An 18911-nucleotide genomic window follows, 5' to 3' on the forward strand; every position below is an offset into this window, starting at 1 on the left:
ATTTAAACGAGTATTTTGTATATAATTTATTTTTTTCTTCCTTACATTCTCTCGAAACAATAATTCTTAAACCTAATTTATGTAACTTATACACAGTTTTCATGTTTTAGTTTTAGGAAAAAGAAAGACAAATCTTAGCGTGTAAAAAATTTACAGCTGTAATTGTGTTTACCATGCTTTGGCTAGACCATAAGTTTCTTCCCATTATTTTCTCTTCCTTTTAGTGATAACGTGTAATAAAATTCTTTCGTGTATCGTTTTGCCTTTAAGTTGGTTTAATAAAAAATGTACAGTAAACAACTGATTGATTGGTATTTCCTAGCGCATATTCTCACAATGATATACTGTTTTTTCTTTTGTTTTGTTGATTGATCGTATGATTTTAACGGTATCAACATTCACTACCAAATAATATGGTTATCGATTTAGGTCTAACCTTTGGGAGGATGTTGGTTGAGTATTTTCCCGGGCTAAATTCTCATTTTTAATTTACACTCACAACATTTACCTAAACTGCTGAGTTGATACTCGGGGACTTAACCAAACCAAATTTGTAGCAGAAAACGTTATATTTTATTTTAGAAAATCATCTCTAAATTTGATTGGCAGCATCTTTAGTTTAGTTTCCGCCGTGAAATTTAACCCAATTAAACATAACCTTCAAAATGTTTCAAGTGTCCAACCAGAAGTTGCTCACAGCCTACTGCTTGTTTTTTTTCTTCGATAAATGATTGCACCATTTTTTTCAAAAACTGGCATTAAAAAGAAAAGCAATCTGTGAGTGAAAATACGTTGTTTTTTCTCTGTCGCTTGAAAACGCTAGTTTGTATAAAAATTTCGCCACAACGCGTGGCAATCCGGAGGTTTAAATGCATTCAAAACAAAACGATTGTTGAGGGGAAAGATTCTTTCTCAGCACCTTCGTGACGTTTTTTTTTCTCTGTTGAGTACGGTAATGCTCAAACTGTAACACTACTCAATGTTTTCATATTATTTATACCATCACCTGTCTCTGCTCTATTTTTACAACGTTTCACTTGCACTTTTAACGCGTTTGTAACCCTGTATTTTAAACATTTTTATGTTATTATTCTTTATTTTTTTGTTAGCTAAACTTGTAATACAAATCATACACGATCTAGCTGATCATCCACAGATGCTTAGAGTTAGTGTGTGTGAGAATTTTAGGTTTTTTATTCTGATTTGCAGTATAAAATTGATGACACACGCGCCAAACATCATTTGCCAGCGTTAGAGAGTTGTTGTAAGACGGTAGTGTAAGGTTGCATTGAATCCGATATTTCGTTGAAACACAGTTGGCCTACTTGATGACTTTGGTTAGAAATGAATTTTCATTCTAGGGGGAAATCTATGGGATATCGGAAGCTTGATGCATTTGAAAAAAAGTTGTTGAACAAGCAGTTTATGTCGTTAGTGTACCTTTACTTGTATGCTTATGGAAGAAATGATTTGCTGAAATAATTATCAGTAATTCTTGGTGTTTTTGAATGGTTTAAAAGAAATTGCATAATGTATTCTGTCTGTATTGAAAATGAACAGTTTGGTATTGATATTCTGCCACATGACGTTTCCGTTGTGTTTAATTTCAACCAATTACATGAACCAAATTATAATTCTTTTAAACTCCCGGTGTACCAGTACATGACATTCAGTAGCAAAGTAGTAAGTAGTAGTAGTGAAAATCACGATCCAAGCAGCAAAATACAACACGATAAATGTGCCTCACTTTACCCTCAGTCTCGAAAACTCTTCAAATATACATCGAAACACCTATTTGTCGTGTCCCAGAGATCAAGAAATTTGTATCTTATTTGAATATTCTGATCCAAATATTAATGTCTCTATTTTTTGAAAAAAATCGACTTCACAACATGAAGTAAAGTTGGAGAGACTAATGAATAAGGGTTGGCTCGAAATACAGATTAGCCATTTTCCGGTCACAATCCTCAAAACAACTTCCAAAAATTTTAGAGCGGTCAGAGCAGATCTGGCCTTCCGCAAAGCATTTCAAATATGTTGTTGGGAATTTGTATGGAAAACCAACTTTTTTGTTATTTGTTTATTTTTTTTTATAATATTCTTAAAATTGAAGACTGTCGTTTAAATTGAGAATATTTGCTAAAACTTTCCCGAAGAAAGTTAGCCTTATCAGAAAATAGCTGTTCTGATTGAATTGAACATTTTTTGAAGATTTTCCATGCAAACGTCAAGTCACTCAAATGTGCTTTTGCATGCAATTTTGTCGTTTTTTTGCTGTGCGGTAGAATTTTTTAATTTTTTTTTCAGTGGATTTATTTTCCTTTATTTTTTGATTTGACTTTAACTTTGTTGAGGCTTTACTGTGACTAAAAAAGCTATTTTTCATAATTGGTTCTGCCATATAAGACTTCATACTAATTTGTTTGTTAAACCTAACATAATCAATAAATGTATTATGGTTACCAAGAAGGTTAAAGCTGCCAGAAATAAATGAATAAACAACAACAACAATTGTGGATTTATCTCGGAATCGGCGTAGTTCTTCAAATTTCAGAAAAGAACTTGGCCATATAAAATTCAATTTTACAACCGCTTATTGATTTTCAACTTATTTTTGATGTTTCCGGGAAATCTTGTATTTTTTTTGTTAAATCGCCACAATAAAAATTAGTTTTTGCTCTTGCTGAAAAACAGCTCCAAAATTGACCTTTTTTCTAGATAAGAAAAAAGTGATTGCAAAATTTTTCATGTTTCAAACTTAATTAAATTTTTTACAATTCAATCATCTACCCTTACCAGAGCGTAGCCATAAAAGCCGCCACAAAACGAAATTTGCCAACACAGTTTAACGGGACGTAATCCGTGGTTAGTTCACATTCCCCGTTTCGCATTCTTTTATTGCGGTTTCCTGAGTAAACAAAAGAATATTGCGCGGTTTCCCCAAAATGACACGCGGCAAATCAACCTCGAAACGACGTGCCGCACTTTTGCAAATGCGCGCTGTCAAATCCCATACTACGTGTTTTTGTCGTGCAGAAAATGCAGAAAGTGCAGAAAATCGCTGACAACAATGTTTGCGGCACATTCTGAAAGGCCGCGCGGCGTGTTCCTTCGAGAGAAGCGGACAGTATTTGGCGAGTGTGAGTGAGCGAGGAAAAGAGAAGGAGTGATAGAAAGAGAATGCTCTTGCTGGCAATCACGAAATTAAAGAAGAGAACTCCAAAACTGTCGAGAAATTAAAAGTGGTGTGGTGCAACATGGAGTTAACCTTTTTGAAAAGCCTTGGTAAGCTTCACAGCAACCGCATAGGAAGTTTAACTCTATGTTGCGATTCGACAGCTCGTGACGGTCGCTGCACCCTCTGATATTTTGGTGCAGGAATCATCAAATGAAAGTTTTGTTTTATCACTCATTGTAATTTTGTTATTTGTTGATTTATTGGGTACGATAACTTGTTAGTTAACACTTTTAAGGCTCACAAAATAAGTTTCAAATGGTTCTTATTTACAACCACTGACAGCGCATTTTGAAATTTTGAGAATCTTTGGAGAGACAAATGTGATTCTAAAAAAAATTATCTCGAGCTAGTTTCAAAAAGATCCTGGGCCCAAACTGTGAACAAACCCGATTTTCGATCGGATCTCGTTCAATTTACGAATTATCAAATTTAAAAATGCGTTTAGTTGTTCATCTGCACGTCCTCTCAATACTCTTTACTGAAAAAACGACGAAAATTTGATTTGTATTAGAGAAAAAAAAATCAAATACCTAAGTGTCGAAGGGCGCTATGGCTGTTACGACGTATTGTAAACTAACCGGAGAAATATTCCTGCTTGCTTAACTTGTATGCAAGTTGCTTCAGATACTGCACCTAATCTCCGGTGACTGGACACTTTTCGTTTGACTCTTTTCAGTGTGTATCCTGACAGTTTGATAAAGTCAAACTTAAAAGTAACCAACTGTCACTTTTTACATTTAGCTCAAGGTATGTAGATTAGATTAGGTAAGGCGGGAATTCCCAGCTGTCAAAATACCATTTTCCGGGCAAATTTCACCTGATTTTTTTTTCTGTGGGGTTGTTTAGCATGCAAAACTGAACCGAAAAAAGCGTTTAGTTGATTTAAAAAAAATGTGTTTTAAAAGCGTATTTCTGTTCAGTTTGGCATGCCAAACAACCCCACAGAAAAAAATCCGGTGAAATTTGCCCGCAAATTTGTCAAATTCTCACTTTTCTGAAAATCTCCATATAAAATCCGTTTTTTGTGCTAACTAACTATTTTGACAGCTTGAAAACCCGCCTTACCTAACAAATCTACATACCTTGCATGGATCTCACTCACACTATCAAAACAAACGTTTGGTGGTGGGTGAGAGCTTCGTGTAAAGAGGTTGTTGATCTTATCAATTTCAAACCATCGGAAATTCAATGTGAAAAAAATGTCAGAGAATTGGCCTTATCACAACAATTTTTTAGCAAACCTCAAAAATATAGTTTTTTAAAAGTTAGAAAACGTGTCGCTCATATCATGTCATGGCATGTTAGACGACATGCCTTGATAATGATAAAATCACCATTTCAAATTCATTCATTTTTGTTTTACTTCAAGCGTTTTTCAGTGAAAAAAAAAAGAGAAACTTCGAAAATCGTATTCTTTGCGACCGGCAACTTCTTATGATTGAAAATTGTACAGAATTGTTTACTTTTTGATTTTTGGATGTTGAAAAATCAAAAATTTGTAGAAATTAATATTGTTATATAATTCAAACAGTAAGGTACACTTTTCCACCCATTCCGTGTGTTCAACTTAGGGCTTGCATGTGTTTTATTTTTCTATGTGTGTGCAATTTCGTACAGTGTAGAACGATTACCAGTATAGACAATTATAATATGTGTGTGTGTGTGTGTGTGTGTGTGCTTGTTTATTACTTTTTCTTGGCTTGCTTTGGCTATTGTTTGACTGTATTCTTTTTTTTTGCTTGGTAAACAAAAATTGTACTGTTTGCTATGCATTTTTTTAATTACGTAACTCATCAACCACGGCTTACTACGTAAGCTTCCTTTTTTAAATCTGATTTGTTTTTGCGTATTCGTATAAGAGTGAGTGATTGTATGTGTGTGTGTATGTTGTAAACACGCACATTTGTTTGTTTTTCCACAGTGACATAGACACATAATTCGAGAATGTCCGATGATTTGCTATTCGTTTGGCGGATAAAAGTTCAGCAGAAGATGAAAGTGCGAGATAATCTAGAGATGTGTGTGTGTCTGATTGAGCATGAGATCTGTGATTGGTTGTTATTGTTTTTAAAAAAGTTTCGGTTTGATTATTTCTCATATGTGTGTGGTTGTGTTTTGTTAATTTGTTGAGCAGTATTTTTCTTGTGTGGGTTCGACAACAGATTATTTTTTAACGTCTGGTTACGCTGTAATTTGCATAGTGTGTTATACTGTGTTAAAACTTTTTTTTTTTGCTACCCCTTTCTTGATTTTTCGTACAAACTACTTCAAAATGAATTTCACTGATGGATTTTGCTTCGCCTCTCTCGCACTATCCCTAGCACTACTAACGTTATGACTACATAGTTTCTCATATTTGATGTTCCTTCAATAATATCATAATAAATGTGTCTGCTGATCCTGCCCGCGTCGTCGTCGTCGCCGTCTGGCAGCACTGCCGCTCCGGTGCGTTCCACCGCCGGCAGCGTCTACTCCTCCTCCTCTTCCCGGAAGAGGTAGGTGCTCCAGTAGACCAGATTGAACAGGGCAAACACGAGCGGGAACGTTATCCGGGAGATGACGTCGATGCGTTTCGACCGGGAGCATTTTCTTTGTGTTCAGCGTGGGAGGATGACACGGAAAAAAAGATCAGTCCAAGATTAGAATTTCGAGACGGGTTTAGGGCAAAGAAAGGTTCAAAGGAAGTTTTTAAGGAAGAAAAAAAATCAAGCAATCGGAAAACTAACTGGGGCGTTGATTCTGAGCGCATTTTTTTTTTGTTTGGGGGTTCCAATTTTGCAAACCATAATGAAAACTGGCAGCACTGTAGTTGAGAAATTTGCGCTTCCCAGAATCAACTGGCAAAGTAGTTGGAAAGGTGAAAGGTAACGTGGCTAATTTCAATCATGACAAAACTAACGTATCTAGAATACATAACTGAAAGAAATGGTTACGAAAAAAAAATTCATATCGTCATTATAATAAAAGGGTAAAAAGTGGTGAAAATGTGCAGAGTTTAAATTCCAGCCATTTTAAGCGTGTAACTGGGTGTGGTGGTGGTTGTTGGTGGTGGTGGTGTGTGAGTGTGGGGACTGTGTTGTGTAGTTCTGCGTGACGTAATGCCTCCTCTCTCTCTCTCTCTAGTGGTAACTGGTGTTAAAAAACTTGTCAAAAGTAATTGTTAGTTGAATCACTATTTTTTTTATATTAAATTGATTTTTGTGCAACTAAATATTGGGTTGGGTTAATTTCGATACAAAAGTTTTACCACACGGGTTGTTTCATGGAGGAGGGGGTTGAATGGCGGATATTTTGTACATATGAACGGGACTGACAAAGAGGACTTTGAATGAATGTGATCTAATTGTTGTTTTTTTTTGAAAGGCAGCTAATAGTCACCAGTTTCTAAATGATTTTAGTTTCTTGCTGGCAGTGTAGTAAATAATAAATGAATGATATATTTTTTTTGAGTAAGATGCACTGAAAAGCTTACAGCTAGATGCTTTTCAAGAAGCTCACAAGAAACGAAAGATTTCGACAAATTCGAGAGAGTCTAAATTCCGAGATTCTTTTAGGAGCCGAAAAGTTTCTAAGATGTATCCAATCTATTCTAGACTTGCAGTACGTATTTTTTTGCGGTTTTCGTCGTTAGACAACGAATCCCTTGCTATGCAACGAAATTTAGAACGTAAGAAATCGCAATAGTTACCCCCGTCCGAAGCATGGAACCTTCTTTAATGGGCTATTGGTCGATGTGGGTATAGTGGAATAACAAAAATCAATTTAATTTTAAAAAGGGCATTTTTTTAATTTCATTTTTAATAACGTGAAATAGAAGCAAGTTTCAAATGTCAAGAATATTCCAGAAAAATAATTTTGACATTTTTTCTGTGGTTATATAAAGAGAAAGTAACGAAAAATAAAAAGTGTTTTTGCGAAACCTGCAGTTGATGTCATTGTTTTGGGTGCATTTTATTTTTGGGAGCGGTCTAACGAACAAAAGTTTTAAAAAAGATCAAGTTGTATTTATTCCACGTGTTTGTGTGTAGAGGTGTTGTTGTTTTCAATTGTTTTTATCACATCTATTGCAAAGTGTAGAATTTTTTTTTTCATGATATCAGAGATCCCGTCTGCCACCACGCGGGGTAGTGGAGGTGGTGGTGGCGGCGGGGTTCGAACACGGATCTTGTGACCTACCTGGTGGGGAACTTGGCCAGCCAACTTCGGCAGCAGTTGGGCCGCTTCGGGGCCTGCATATGCACCTCGCACTGTCGTAACTTTTCAAGCGCCAATGGATCGCCCGGGTGGCGCACCAGGGGCTTCTGAAAGGTGCGGCAAAATTAGTTCAAAATGTCAACGGTACTCGACGATGTGGTGCGTCATTTGTAGGCACAAGCTAGAGATGAACCTCACTGAAGTACTGAATATTATCATAGCTTTCAACTTTAGGCAGTGAGCTCACAAAACGAACAGTTTTCAGTTTGTACATAACCTCAATTTTGATTTTGATGAATTCTCGCAAGGTTGTTCAAATGAATGCAACTTAGAAGTAATTTCATGTTTAACTAGCAAGATTCCATTCAAAAGAGCTCTGAGTAGTTCTCTACGATTTCACATTTTTTAAATTTTAATTTTCTGATTTCGATGAAACTTTGTCCATAGGGGAGAGTGGGGAGACTTGATCCCTTTTTTTGTATCGCACATAACTCTGTCAATTTCTCACAAAACTATGATCTTTTTGCATGAATTGAAAGCTTAAACATTCAACTATGTTTGGCTGATGAGGGTATTTCATCAGATAAACTCTTCGAATAATGCCAAGCCTTTTAAAAAAATATTTTAAAACGGCATTTTCAAAATGTTGGGGGTAATTTGATCCCCTTTCAAAAATTTGAAGAAATCTTAAGCAAAATGTTTCTTATTCATCCAAACTTTTAATTTTCTATAAGATACAGCAATTTCACATTAAACCTGTACGTTTGTGTTCAAAATATAACAAGTTTAGCATGTAAAATATTGAAAAACTTAAAATTTTCTTTTTTAGACCAAAATTGAGCATGTTTACAAAAGCTGGTAATTTTTGTTTACAAAACTTTTGAAAAATGGTTCAAACTGCAGTTAGTTATGTACAACTATACTAAAGGAAACTATGTACGAAAACCAAGCCAAATTATTTAATCTTGAGGCTGATTCCAGTGACTGTAAAAATGCAGGGATCAAGTCTCCCTTAACGCACTTTTTTAAACAATTGATTGTAAAAATAGTATGACGATAAATTTAACGTCAAATGCGTAAGGGGTTTGGAGTTGATATGTTTATCAAACAATTCATGTATAAACAATATTTTTTGAATAATTTTTGAGTGTTTTCTATACTTATCAAAACAAAGAAAAAAGATCTCTTGGAAGTTTTTTGCAGCACTGCTTAGACAAATGTGTGTAACTCAATCCAAACATTTTTTAATTTTTTTCTTTGTTTTCTAAAATGAGTTTTAGTCAAATTCGCACAACTTTCTAGAACAAAGCTAATTGTTTTACCCACATGCTGACGAGATACAGGCTTGGGATCAAGTGTCCCCGGGGATCAAGTCTCCCCACTCTCCCCTATGTCAAAATAAGTCATTTGCATCATTAAAATTTCCATACTTGTCTCTGTAAAAGTATGATATTCTGTGTCTTGAGAAGGGATTTTCTGATTGTTTTGGTGTCTTTGGCAAACTTGTACTGCCCCTGTTTTCATGAATGTCCCATATGCATTTTTGTCACGTTTGTGTTATTCATGTAGGTTCAAAATCGTGTGCTCTTTTCGAGAAGCCCAAAACATTCAGTTCTTTGTTTAAGAAATCAGGAGCCAATCCAGTTTTTTTCTTGTCGAAAACTTAACACATAGCCTTATATATGGGGCAAACTTCAAATGCGTTATTCATAGCTTGCTGTTTTTGCAAATGGGACATTTATGTGAACATGGGCAGTGTAGGTATGATTCGGTCTTTTCGGAAAAAATGCTTTAAGAAGCGATGGAATAATCATCATCAAAAGAAAATCATTGGATGTTCATCAAAAGAAAAAATCCGAAGGGAGCATGCTCTCCTCTCTCGCGCACGAAAGATCGTTAAAAAGAATCTAAAAAAAATCATCATCTTGATTATTCAGCGGAACATCTTTTTCACTACTACACTTGCAATTCCATCCCTGCCTTTTAAAGAAAAAAATCCTTTTTTTATTAAAATTAAACTCCCAAAATACTGATTTTTAATTTTTAATTTTTTTATACATATTTTTTGGGTACAGACACTTTTTAAGCCATAGGAGATATATTTTTTGAAAATATTGAAAATCTGAATGAAAAAATAAAAAAAAATCACGTTTTAAAATCAAATTTTCAATCTAAAAGTAAATAATCTTTTTTTTTTGAAGAATTGTACCGTTATCAAGTTATAGCCACTTTTGGTTGTTTATTAACGATTTTTTTTTTGTTTTTTTTTGCATATTAAAAATAATTCATTAATAAAAACCAACGCTAAAAAAGATTCCTGAAGACCTTAGAATATTTCCCATAATTTTTCTCTGCAACTTTGAAAATCAGGTAATCAATGAAAATGAACTTCTCTTAGTGTCACCTAATTGGCCTGCTTTTTTAAAACCAAAATTAAAAATTTTTAGTCCGATTTTCAATGTTAAAAATTCAATCTATTTTTTTTAATTTTTCTTATCTTCTCACTAAAATCAATCTGAAATTTTTAAAATTAAGCTTACTATTTGAAAAGGTTTGAAAATAAAAATAATTCCTTATTTGATTTTTTCAAACCAAATTTTAAATTTTTTGAAATTCTTTTAGGCCGTTGCAAATATTTTTTGAAGTTTATGTCCCTCGACTCTGACCAAAGTCAAGGGAGGAGAAAAAATAAATAGTTCAAACGTTGAATTTACGAGCCAACATTTAAACAAACAAAGTATTTAAAAATGCATTTTAAACCTGCCCAGTTGTTTTGCCATCATTAGTTTCCGAAATACCTAAGTATTGACGAAAATTTGTTTTTTTTTACAAAAAAAAATTGCAGTGCTGTACATTGGAAATTCATAAAAAATCAAAATACTTTTAATTCAGCCCAAATATGCTAAATATGGCAGTGCGTGGCCGAATGGTTACGCTGTCCGCTTTGTAAGCGGATGATTCTGGGTTCGATTCCCATCTGCTGCAACCTTCCATCGGATGAGGAAGTAAAATGTCGGTCCCGGCCTTGGTTGTTAGGCCGTCAAGTCATTCCAGGTGTAGGAGTCGTCTCCAAGCCATAAGTACAAACAACACACCAAACCAAGCCTACTCCGGTGGAATCGCTGGCGGCGGTTGGACTCACAATCCAAAGGTCGTCAGTTCAAACACTGGGGTGGAAGGTTCCTTGAAGTAAAAGAGGTTTGGGTGCTCTCCCCATTCAAGCCTTCGGACTCCTAGGTTCGAGCAGAAACTTGCAATAGAGACCACAAAAGACCCGGGGGTCGTTAATGTGGATGGTTTGATTTTGATGCTAAATATGATTATAAACGCAGAAATATGTATTTTAGATTATTTTTGGTTAATTTGACTTCTATTTAAAATTTTTAAGATTTTTGAAAAAATATTTTTTTTGCCCCCTGATTTTTCGGACCAATTTTGAAGGGAGGGAGCGACATAAACTTTGATAAATATTTGCAACGGCCTTTTTGAAAAAAAACCCAGAAAGTTTTGCAAAAAAATAAATTTTTAATATTGAAAATCGGATTAATAGTTTCCGAAATATCAGTTGAAAATTACAGGATAATAAGGAGACACTTAGAGTACATCATTTTCATCGATTCGAATTCTTGTGAGGCTGTACCTCAGAAATTTATTTCCATGTTTTCCATATTTTAGGAAATAAACACAAAGTGTTTAAGTGTTTTCAGAGGTAACTACTCAAAAACTAAAAAAAAGAAAATTTATAATTAAAAGTAGCTAGGTATAACTTGAGAACAGTAGATTTTATATAAAAAAAAATAAAATACCTTTCGATTGCAAATTTTCAAAAAAAAAATGTTTTATCCAGATTTTTGATATTTTTCAAAAAATACTTTTACATTCCAGACTCGATTATCCCAAAGCCTAAAAAAAATCACTTCGGACAATCGAAAAACGAAAAAAATGCTAAAGTGATTTGGAATTTTTAAATCCAATATGGTCCCGAGCAGACGGAAATAACTTGGGAATAACATTTTTTGATAATTAAAAATACTAAGCCAATAACATTTTATGTTATTTATAACAAGATTTGTTATTCGTCGTTATGTTTTTTTTTTTTGTTATTGGATTGTTATTGTAATAGCAGATTAATAACACGTTTAGTTATTCTGCGAACAAATCTTTGTTATTTTTTTTTGTTATTTTAACAACTGATCCGATCATCCCAATAACGGTTGGCGGTATTCTTCCATGACAAAAAATGTTATTCCCGAGTTGTTTTGGCTTTCTACCACTATCAGACCAATAACAAATTTCGTTATGATAACATAATTTGTTAATAAGCTCTTATGCATTACCGTCTGCCCGGGGTGGCCAAAATGGCAGCGATGAATTAAAAAAGAAAAGTGCATTTTGTAATTTTATAGGTAATCATCTATTCAAATTTAACAAAAATGGGGTCGCAGAACATAAATTTGATGCTAAAAGTAAGAAATTAAAAAAAAGAAAAACATATTTTCATGTCCGTGATTTGAATACTCGAAGTCCCATGCAAACCATCGGATAATAGTACTGTGTATTTCAAAAATTCATATCTTCTAAACTATATTGTACGTCGTCACGCACTATAGCTGAAAAGTTGTCATTTTTAGTCCCCTAGAACATATAAAAAAATTGAAAATAGATAAAATAATAATTTTTGAAATTCAACTTGTGATCATAAAAAGTTTAATAAAAAATGGAAATTTTACCGTGCAGCTATTTTTTATGAATAGTACTTATCATAATCTAATATTCATACCCATTTTGTATGGCCAGTCTTCAAAATTGAATGGAAAATCTAGTGATGGAAAATAACTTCAGGAAATACATTGACAAAGTTTCATTCATATAAAAAATACCAGAATCGTAGAGAATCATCTTTGATTATGATTTACTGGGAAAACTTTGTACAGAACGGGTTTAAATATCGCTAGGCGTCATTCATAAAGTATGTCACGCTCTAGAGGGGGAGGGGGAGGGGGTCAGCAAGCGTGACATTACATGTTAAAAGTATAGGAAAAGCGTGACAATGGAGGGAGTGTAAATTTTGGCTGATTTTAGCATGACGTACTTTATGGATGAAGCCCTATTTCTAATGTCCGCACATTTTAATTTTCATGTCACTAAGAAAGGAAAATCAAATTTGCTTTTTTCAACCATGGAAATTTCTGAAAATTTTGGTAAGATTTTTCTTGGATCAGTTTTCGAAATGATCATAGCCTGCTCCATTTAAATTCTGCTAGTTTGACGTAAAATTACGGCCATTGTTGAATGCACGAAACGTGCGATTTGTTGACATTTTTTCGATTATCCTAGTAAAGTCAAATCATACAAATTCACTGTTGGATCATTTTCGGAAGAGATTGCTGAAGTTTTTTTCAAAGGTCCAATAAACTGCCCATAATAAAAAATTCGGCTTTTATGCCAAATCAAGTATTCCGAGAAAAACGCGTTTTAGTGTTTGTCACAAAATCTCCGTCAAGGCAATATCCCATAAAAGTGGCATATTAGCTATTTGGTTTTTCGCATCGGCAGCCAAGTCTGAACACTATTTCAGTGAAATTCAAGTGGATATAAGCCGTTTTTCCAATGGTGGGCAGTAAGAAATATTTTAATGATTTGCAAAAAGCAAAAAAATCAAAAAAAATATTTATAGTACCTTTAAACAAAAACTCTAGATTTGTACTGGGTTGACGTTTGCTGAGTGTACCGAGAGGTTTGGTTATGTCACAGCTTGCAAAACACAATAATGGCAGCCCAGCTATCTGCCAGCAGCCATTATGGCAACACCGTTCGACCTGATCCGCGTTGCCATAATGTGGCGCCCGCCCCAGAGTGGATACTTACCATCGCAAAGGTGGCGTTGCTGTCCGTGTCGAGCAGGTCGGACGCCGCGTCCAGGCTGGCCTGCTCCAGCTCGCGCCGCTTCTTCTTCATGTTCTCCCGGTGCATATCTGCAGCCCGGTCCGCTTAGTGTGCGTGAATGAGAAGGGGGCGACAGAACAGAGACAAGAAGCGCACAAGAATTTATGTGTTCCAATGGTGATCGGTTCGGTACGGGTCAAGTCCGGGTTGTTGGCCGAGGGCGGCGGCGTCAGCATTTCCAGGCATTTCCAGGTTGTGTGTGTGAACGCGCGCGCGAGTCCAATGCGTTTTTCATTTTCATGAGCGTGTATGAGTGCGTGTGTGTGTGTGTGAGTGTGCGATCGGTGGAGTCGCGTGGTCCGTTGCAACGTGTGAGTCGTGCGTGTTTGTTTGTGTGGTTGTGTGTTTGGTCGTCGAAGTCGTCGTAGCAAGAGAAACAAGTTTTTTTTTTGAACAAACATTTACGGCCAAGTGCCAAACAGTAACAAAAACACAATTGGCGTGACGTTACGGTGGTGTTTTTGGTTTTACAAGACAGCAAAAATTAATTATAGTAAACACAATGTTAAAATAATTAATTATGCATACAAAGGGGTTGGAGTTTTACGAACGAGCGGGTGGGCGGGAGTTTACAAGTATATCGCGGTATTAGTTTGTTCCATTCAAGTTTTACAGGAATAGTTATGTATTGTCAACGTTTTCGTTAGACAGGTAAGCGAACAGTGCGTATGATGATGTGAAATGAGGAAAAAAGAAACAAACAGAAACCGAAAATTGCAGGTGAAATCAGTATTATAAAGTTATTAGAGTTTGCCTACAGACTAAGTAACTACAGTTATAATTTAAAATACTTTGGTATATATCAATTGGTATATTCATAACTGTATAGAGCAATTCAACAAGTGACACGTTCTGGGCCAAAGGAGATACTAACCTGAACGGGAAGCATAGTTGACCAGGGCGAACTCTAGCAGTGCCCCAAACACGAACGTCAAACAGACGCCAGTCCACACGTCGATGGCCTTGGTGTACGACACCGGCGGCAGAGACGCGTTGATACCGGATGTTTGCGTGGCCATGGTCAGCAGTGTGGTAACCCCGAGCGATACCCGGGCCGGTACGGCACCCTGATCCAGCCAGAACGACACCCAGGACACGATGACCAACATGCAGCATGGAATGTAGATCTGGATCAGGTAGTACGAGAACTCGCGCTTGAACAGCAGGTCCACCTTCAAGCAACTGTATTCACCTAAAAACATCGAAAAAAACATCGTCAGCGTTCCCCGAATCAAACAACAATCCAATCACCGCGACTCACCAGTGTTCGTCTTGCTGTTGCAGTAATCCGTGAGGAACTTCTCCAGCGTGAAGCGTGGTAGGTGTAAGTTCTTTACCACCTGTACCGGGTCGCCCTCCTTCCACAGGAACACCAAATCGGCGGTGGTCCAACCGTCTGTGGGGTGGGAACGAACAAAACCAATGGGGTTAGTGTTTGTGTGCAAGTTGCACGCAAGTTGGCGGGAACTTGCATGCTGCCTTTTGGTCGAACAATGGTTTTATGGAGGCGCACGGTACTTGAGCACATTTGGGGTCAAAACCAACGTTGTTACCGAAAAAATCAGCGAGGTTCGATAAAGATAATTTATTGGTGACGTTATTTCGATAATCTCATTGATGATGATGAAGATAACCCCTTTTAAAAATATTTCTAAAATTGATTGACCTTAACTAAGAATATACTTTTTCATCATTTAGTAAGCTAAATACTTAACACTTGTAGCCCCAACGGGGTCAAAAAAGTTGTAAATGCAACTCCACCGGCTCGTGCAACCCTTGAAAAAAAAGTTAGAAATGCCTTTTTTATTATAACTTAAGGTAGACGCATCTGTTTTGGAGGTGAATCTTGACATTCTTCCGGATCTAATGCAACAAGAATCATCTAAATCGGTTGAGTTTTGATCCCGTTGGTGCTACAAGAGTTAATAAAATCACACAATACCGTATTTTTTTGGAAATACTCGACTTTTCATAACTTCCACTATGGATAGGGACCATCCATAAACCACGTGGACACTTTTTTGGGAATCTGTAACCCCCTCCCTTCGTGGACAATTGTTCATATATAAAAAATCTTTTTTGTATGGATCGTGGACAATCGCCATACACCCCCAAGGTGTCCACGAGGTTTATGGATGGTCCCGTATCAGAAAAAGCGATTTTTTAATAAATTTTCACTTTTATTAGTTTTTTTTAAAGTACCCAGATTTTCCCAGAATAACCATTTTTTTCGAAAATACTCAAAAACCATACAAAATTTCGCTTGGCTTGATATATGTTTCAGATCATGAAAAATTTAGTTTTTTTTCCAAAAAATTCGTTTTTTTGTGGAAATTTTTGTATTTTACAAAAATATAAATACTCTTATAAAATTAAAAAAGCATCAAAAAGTGTGCATTAATTTATACCCATATTGTAAATTATGAAAATTCAATTATTTTCAAAAAGTACAGTATTTGGTGAAAGTTGAAACAACTCAAATAAAAGTGAAAAAGCATACAAAATTTCGCTTAGTTTAATACCCGTTTCGCAAATTACTAAGACTTTAGCATCTTACAATATAAAAAAAATATCATCAAAATAATATCAGAACAATAGGGAAGAGTTAAATCAATTTTAGAATGATTTTAAAGATGAGTTTCGTTTGGCGTAATATTGATCGGTTGACCCTTTTGAAAAGACTTACAGTCTTGATTCCAACATTTTTGATGTTTTTTTTTCTGAAATGATCATAAGAGCAATGTCGTACCGCCCCTTTCAAATGTTGCTCTAGAATTAGTTGCTGAGATTTTGGCATTAGAAAATAAGGGAATGCTTGAATGAGACTTTTCTCATTTCTTTTTCTTTTATTCGCTGTAATTTAGCAACCAAAGATCTACTCTTCAATGTCTCTTAGGTATTTGTTCCTGTTTTTTTATTTTCAAAAAAAAAACAGTATTTTCTGGAATAAAAAATCATGAACAAAAAGATCGAAACACATGATTTTCCAGTTAAAATTAAACTTCAAGTGGGTATATCCAGAAAACAGTGCACATTATAAAATCACTTTATTACACAAAAGTTACGATTTTTTACCTTATAATATTTTTAAAAATTTAAAATAATAGAAAATACAGGTTTTGAAAAAAATAATTTTAGTAAAAAATATTTATTCAATCCTCATTAATATCTACAACTTTGCCGATGATACCAAATCGATTAGAAAATACCTTCAAAAGTTTCTGATTTTCGATTATTTACGTACACGCAGAAAAAATAAGGCATACTTGAGTCAACAAATCTTTTTTGATTTAAAAATCAAGATTTTTAAATTTGATTTGAAGATTAGATTTTTCTAGGCTTGTCAAGATAGTAATCCAAGCAAGCTTAGTACAAAAGAGCACACCAGCATCAATTTATATGAAATTTCGCTCAGTAATATTAATTGGTGAAAATCTACACTTCAGCCTAAATAAGGACATTTTTTAAATAGCTTAAAAATAAACTAAAAATGTTTTTTGTTCTTTGTTGTGCTATGGATTTTGAATGAACTACCAATAATTTACTATGATTCATCCAATGTGATTTAAATTAAATTAGTCTTTTAAAAATATTTTTTTTTATATCTATTTTTGTTAAATGACATGACTCGAAAATCTTGAAAAGAAAAACCTTAGAAAATGTCTTTAAAAAAAGAAGCGAAAACAAATAAAGTGATATCAGTTTACGTATATTTTAGATAATTGTTGAATTCTAAGATTAATATAAAACATATTTCACAAATTATCTAACAATTTTCCCTAGTTATCCAAATTAATACAGTATGTAAAAAAAGTATTTACACACCTTGGGCACTATGCACATTTTGTGATGAAACATGTAAACAATTTAATGTTGACATAAACCTAGTACTACGTTTTATCGGAAAGGGCATAAAATTTCCGATCTTTTGATACCCAGACATCTAGGTTTTCTATAAAACCCACGTTTTTAAATACCTAGGCAAAAACGTTGTTATGGTTTCGTTTGAGCAATCTGCCAAAAATGTATGGAATTTCGTAATTTTTGTTCTCGTGGATCAAACTTACTTTTTGCCCAGGTATTTAAAAACGTGGGTTTTATAGAAAACCTAGATGTATGGGTATCAAAAGATCGGAAATTTTATGCCCTTTCCGATGCCACATAGGTTAACTTGTGAATTGTGGACCGGTTCGAATGCCGGCGGATTTTCCGACGACGTAATTCCGGGTTGGTACGAAATTCCAACGAAAAATCTATTCTAGCGATACAAAGACCCCCAAAACGGTGTTATACCCACTCCAGAATGTTTATTTAGCAATTCTATGGTAATATATTGACATTTAGTTAAATTGAAAGTTTGCAAAATTAAGTTTAGATAAGTTTTATATAGAATTTCCAGAGTTACATAAACTTTTATACTAAGTAATTAGTAAACTTTATATTCAATCCAAATTATTTTTTTAATCAGTCAAGGATGCCTATTTGGAGTTGGGAGACTGGATTTATGGTGATTTGTCACCAAATAACTTTATTTATGTTAATTTTACGAAAGGTGTAAAAACTTTTTTTGCATCTTTTTTATTTTTGTAATAGTATTTGTTATATAACTTTTTATAGAAAACATATTTTCATGAGCTTTTTGCAGCAAAATGTTCGGCATGAGTTTCTGAACAAAACGTAGTACTAGGTTTATGTCAACATTAAATTGTTTACATGTTTCATCACAAAATGTGCATAGTGCCCAAGGGGTGTAAATACTTTTTTTACATACTGTATATGCCGAATACAAATTGACGAGCTTTAATATTCTTATCGATTACTCAGCATTTAACTTGCTATCTTTTTCCACAACCAAATCTGAATTTCCAGACCAAAATTGGATTTTTTTTTTCAATTTCGAGAATTCTCGGGACAAGCTATAAAAAATCCCGTGATTCGGAAATTTCCGATTTTGGAAAAATCTATGGAATTTTGTCCCGGGAATTTCTGGGATGGACGCACTAATACCTATTCAACAAAAAAATTGTTGAATCAAACCTCGTCCAGGATCGCACAAAATATGCTTTCTGCTGTCCATAGCTGTCAAAATTGTATGGAGCCTTATAACGTCATGATTCGAAATCCGGACACTTAGCAGCATATCATTTTTGTATAGCTGAAAAAATCACGTAATAAGCTGGAAATGTAGAAAAACCATCAGGATGTAGTATAAACAGTCTATCTGACACTTTTGCTTCGAATTCCAGACATTTGATTTTGCTTATGAATCGCACAAATTTGGAAAACAAAAACAATCGATTTTTTTTTTATAAAAAATGGCTAGAATTTAAGGAAATCAAAACCATAAATTTCTGTTTTCCCTTCCTGGTGCTTCGGACGCCTATGAAATATGTCAGTGAAATGTTTCACATTTTTTGGTAAACTTATAATTTTATTTAATTGTTTTGGCACTAACTACAGCCTTCAAACAAACTTCAAATGAAAGTTGATGTTAGAATTTATCAAATAACACAGTTTTGACATTCATAATGCG

At 34.6% G+C, this 18911-nt stretch overlaps 1 protein-coding gene across 22 annotated transcripts in view; it reads right to left on the bottom strand.

Moving 5' to 3' along the window:
• Position 1: 1 nt before the first annotated feature.
• The window catches only part of LOC6043570 (glutamate-gated chloride channel), a 137198-nt gene continuing 118288 nt past the window's right edge, over positions 2–18911 (bottom strand). For 3 of the 22 annotated variants that reach the window (XM_038265611.1, XM_038265612.1, XM_038265613.1), the window contains exons 8-13: positions 14640–14774; positions 14253–14570; positions 13301–13407; positions 7415–7539; positions 6927–6959; positions 2–5827 (exon numbers count right to left, since the gene is read on the bottom strand). In XM_038265611.1, the coding sequence (XP_038121539.1) occupies positions 5707–5827; positions 6927–6959; positions 7415–7539; positions 13301–13407; positions 14253–14570; positions 14640–14774 (839 nt within the window). In that variant the 3' untranslated portion in view covers positions 2–5706. Of the gene's footprint in view, positions 5837–6926; positions 6960–7414; positions 7540–13300; positions 13423–14252; positions 14571–14639; positions 14775–18911 lie in introns of all 22 variants that reach the window. The other 19 variants (XM_038265606.1, XM_038265608.1, XM_038265609.1 and 16 more) reach the window with 11 other exon arrangements.

Source organism: Culex quinquefasciatus, chromosome 3 (assembly GCF_015732765.1).
Source record: "Culex quinquefasciatus strain JHB chromosome 3, VPISU_Cqui_1.0_pri_paternal, whole genome shotgun sequence".
NCBI lineage: Eukaryota > Metazoa > Arthropoda > Insecta > Diptera > Culicidae > Culex > Culex quinquefasciatus.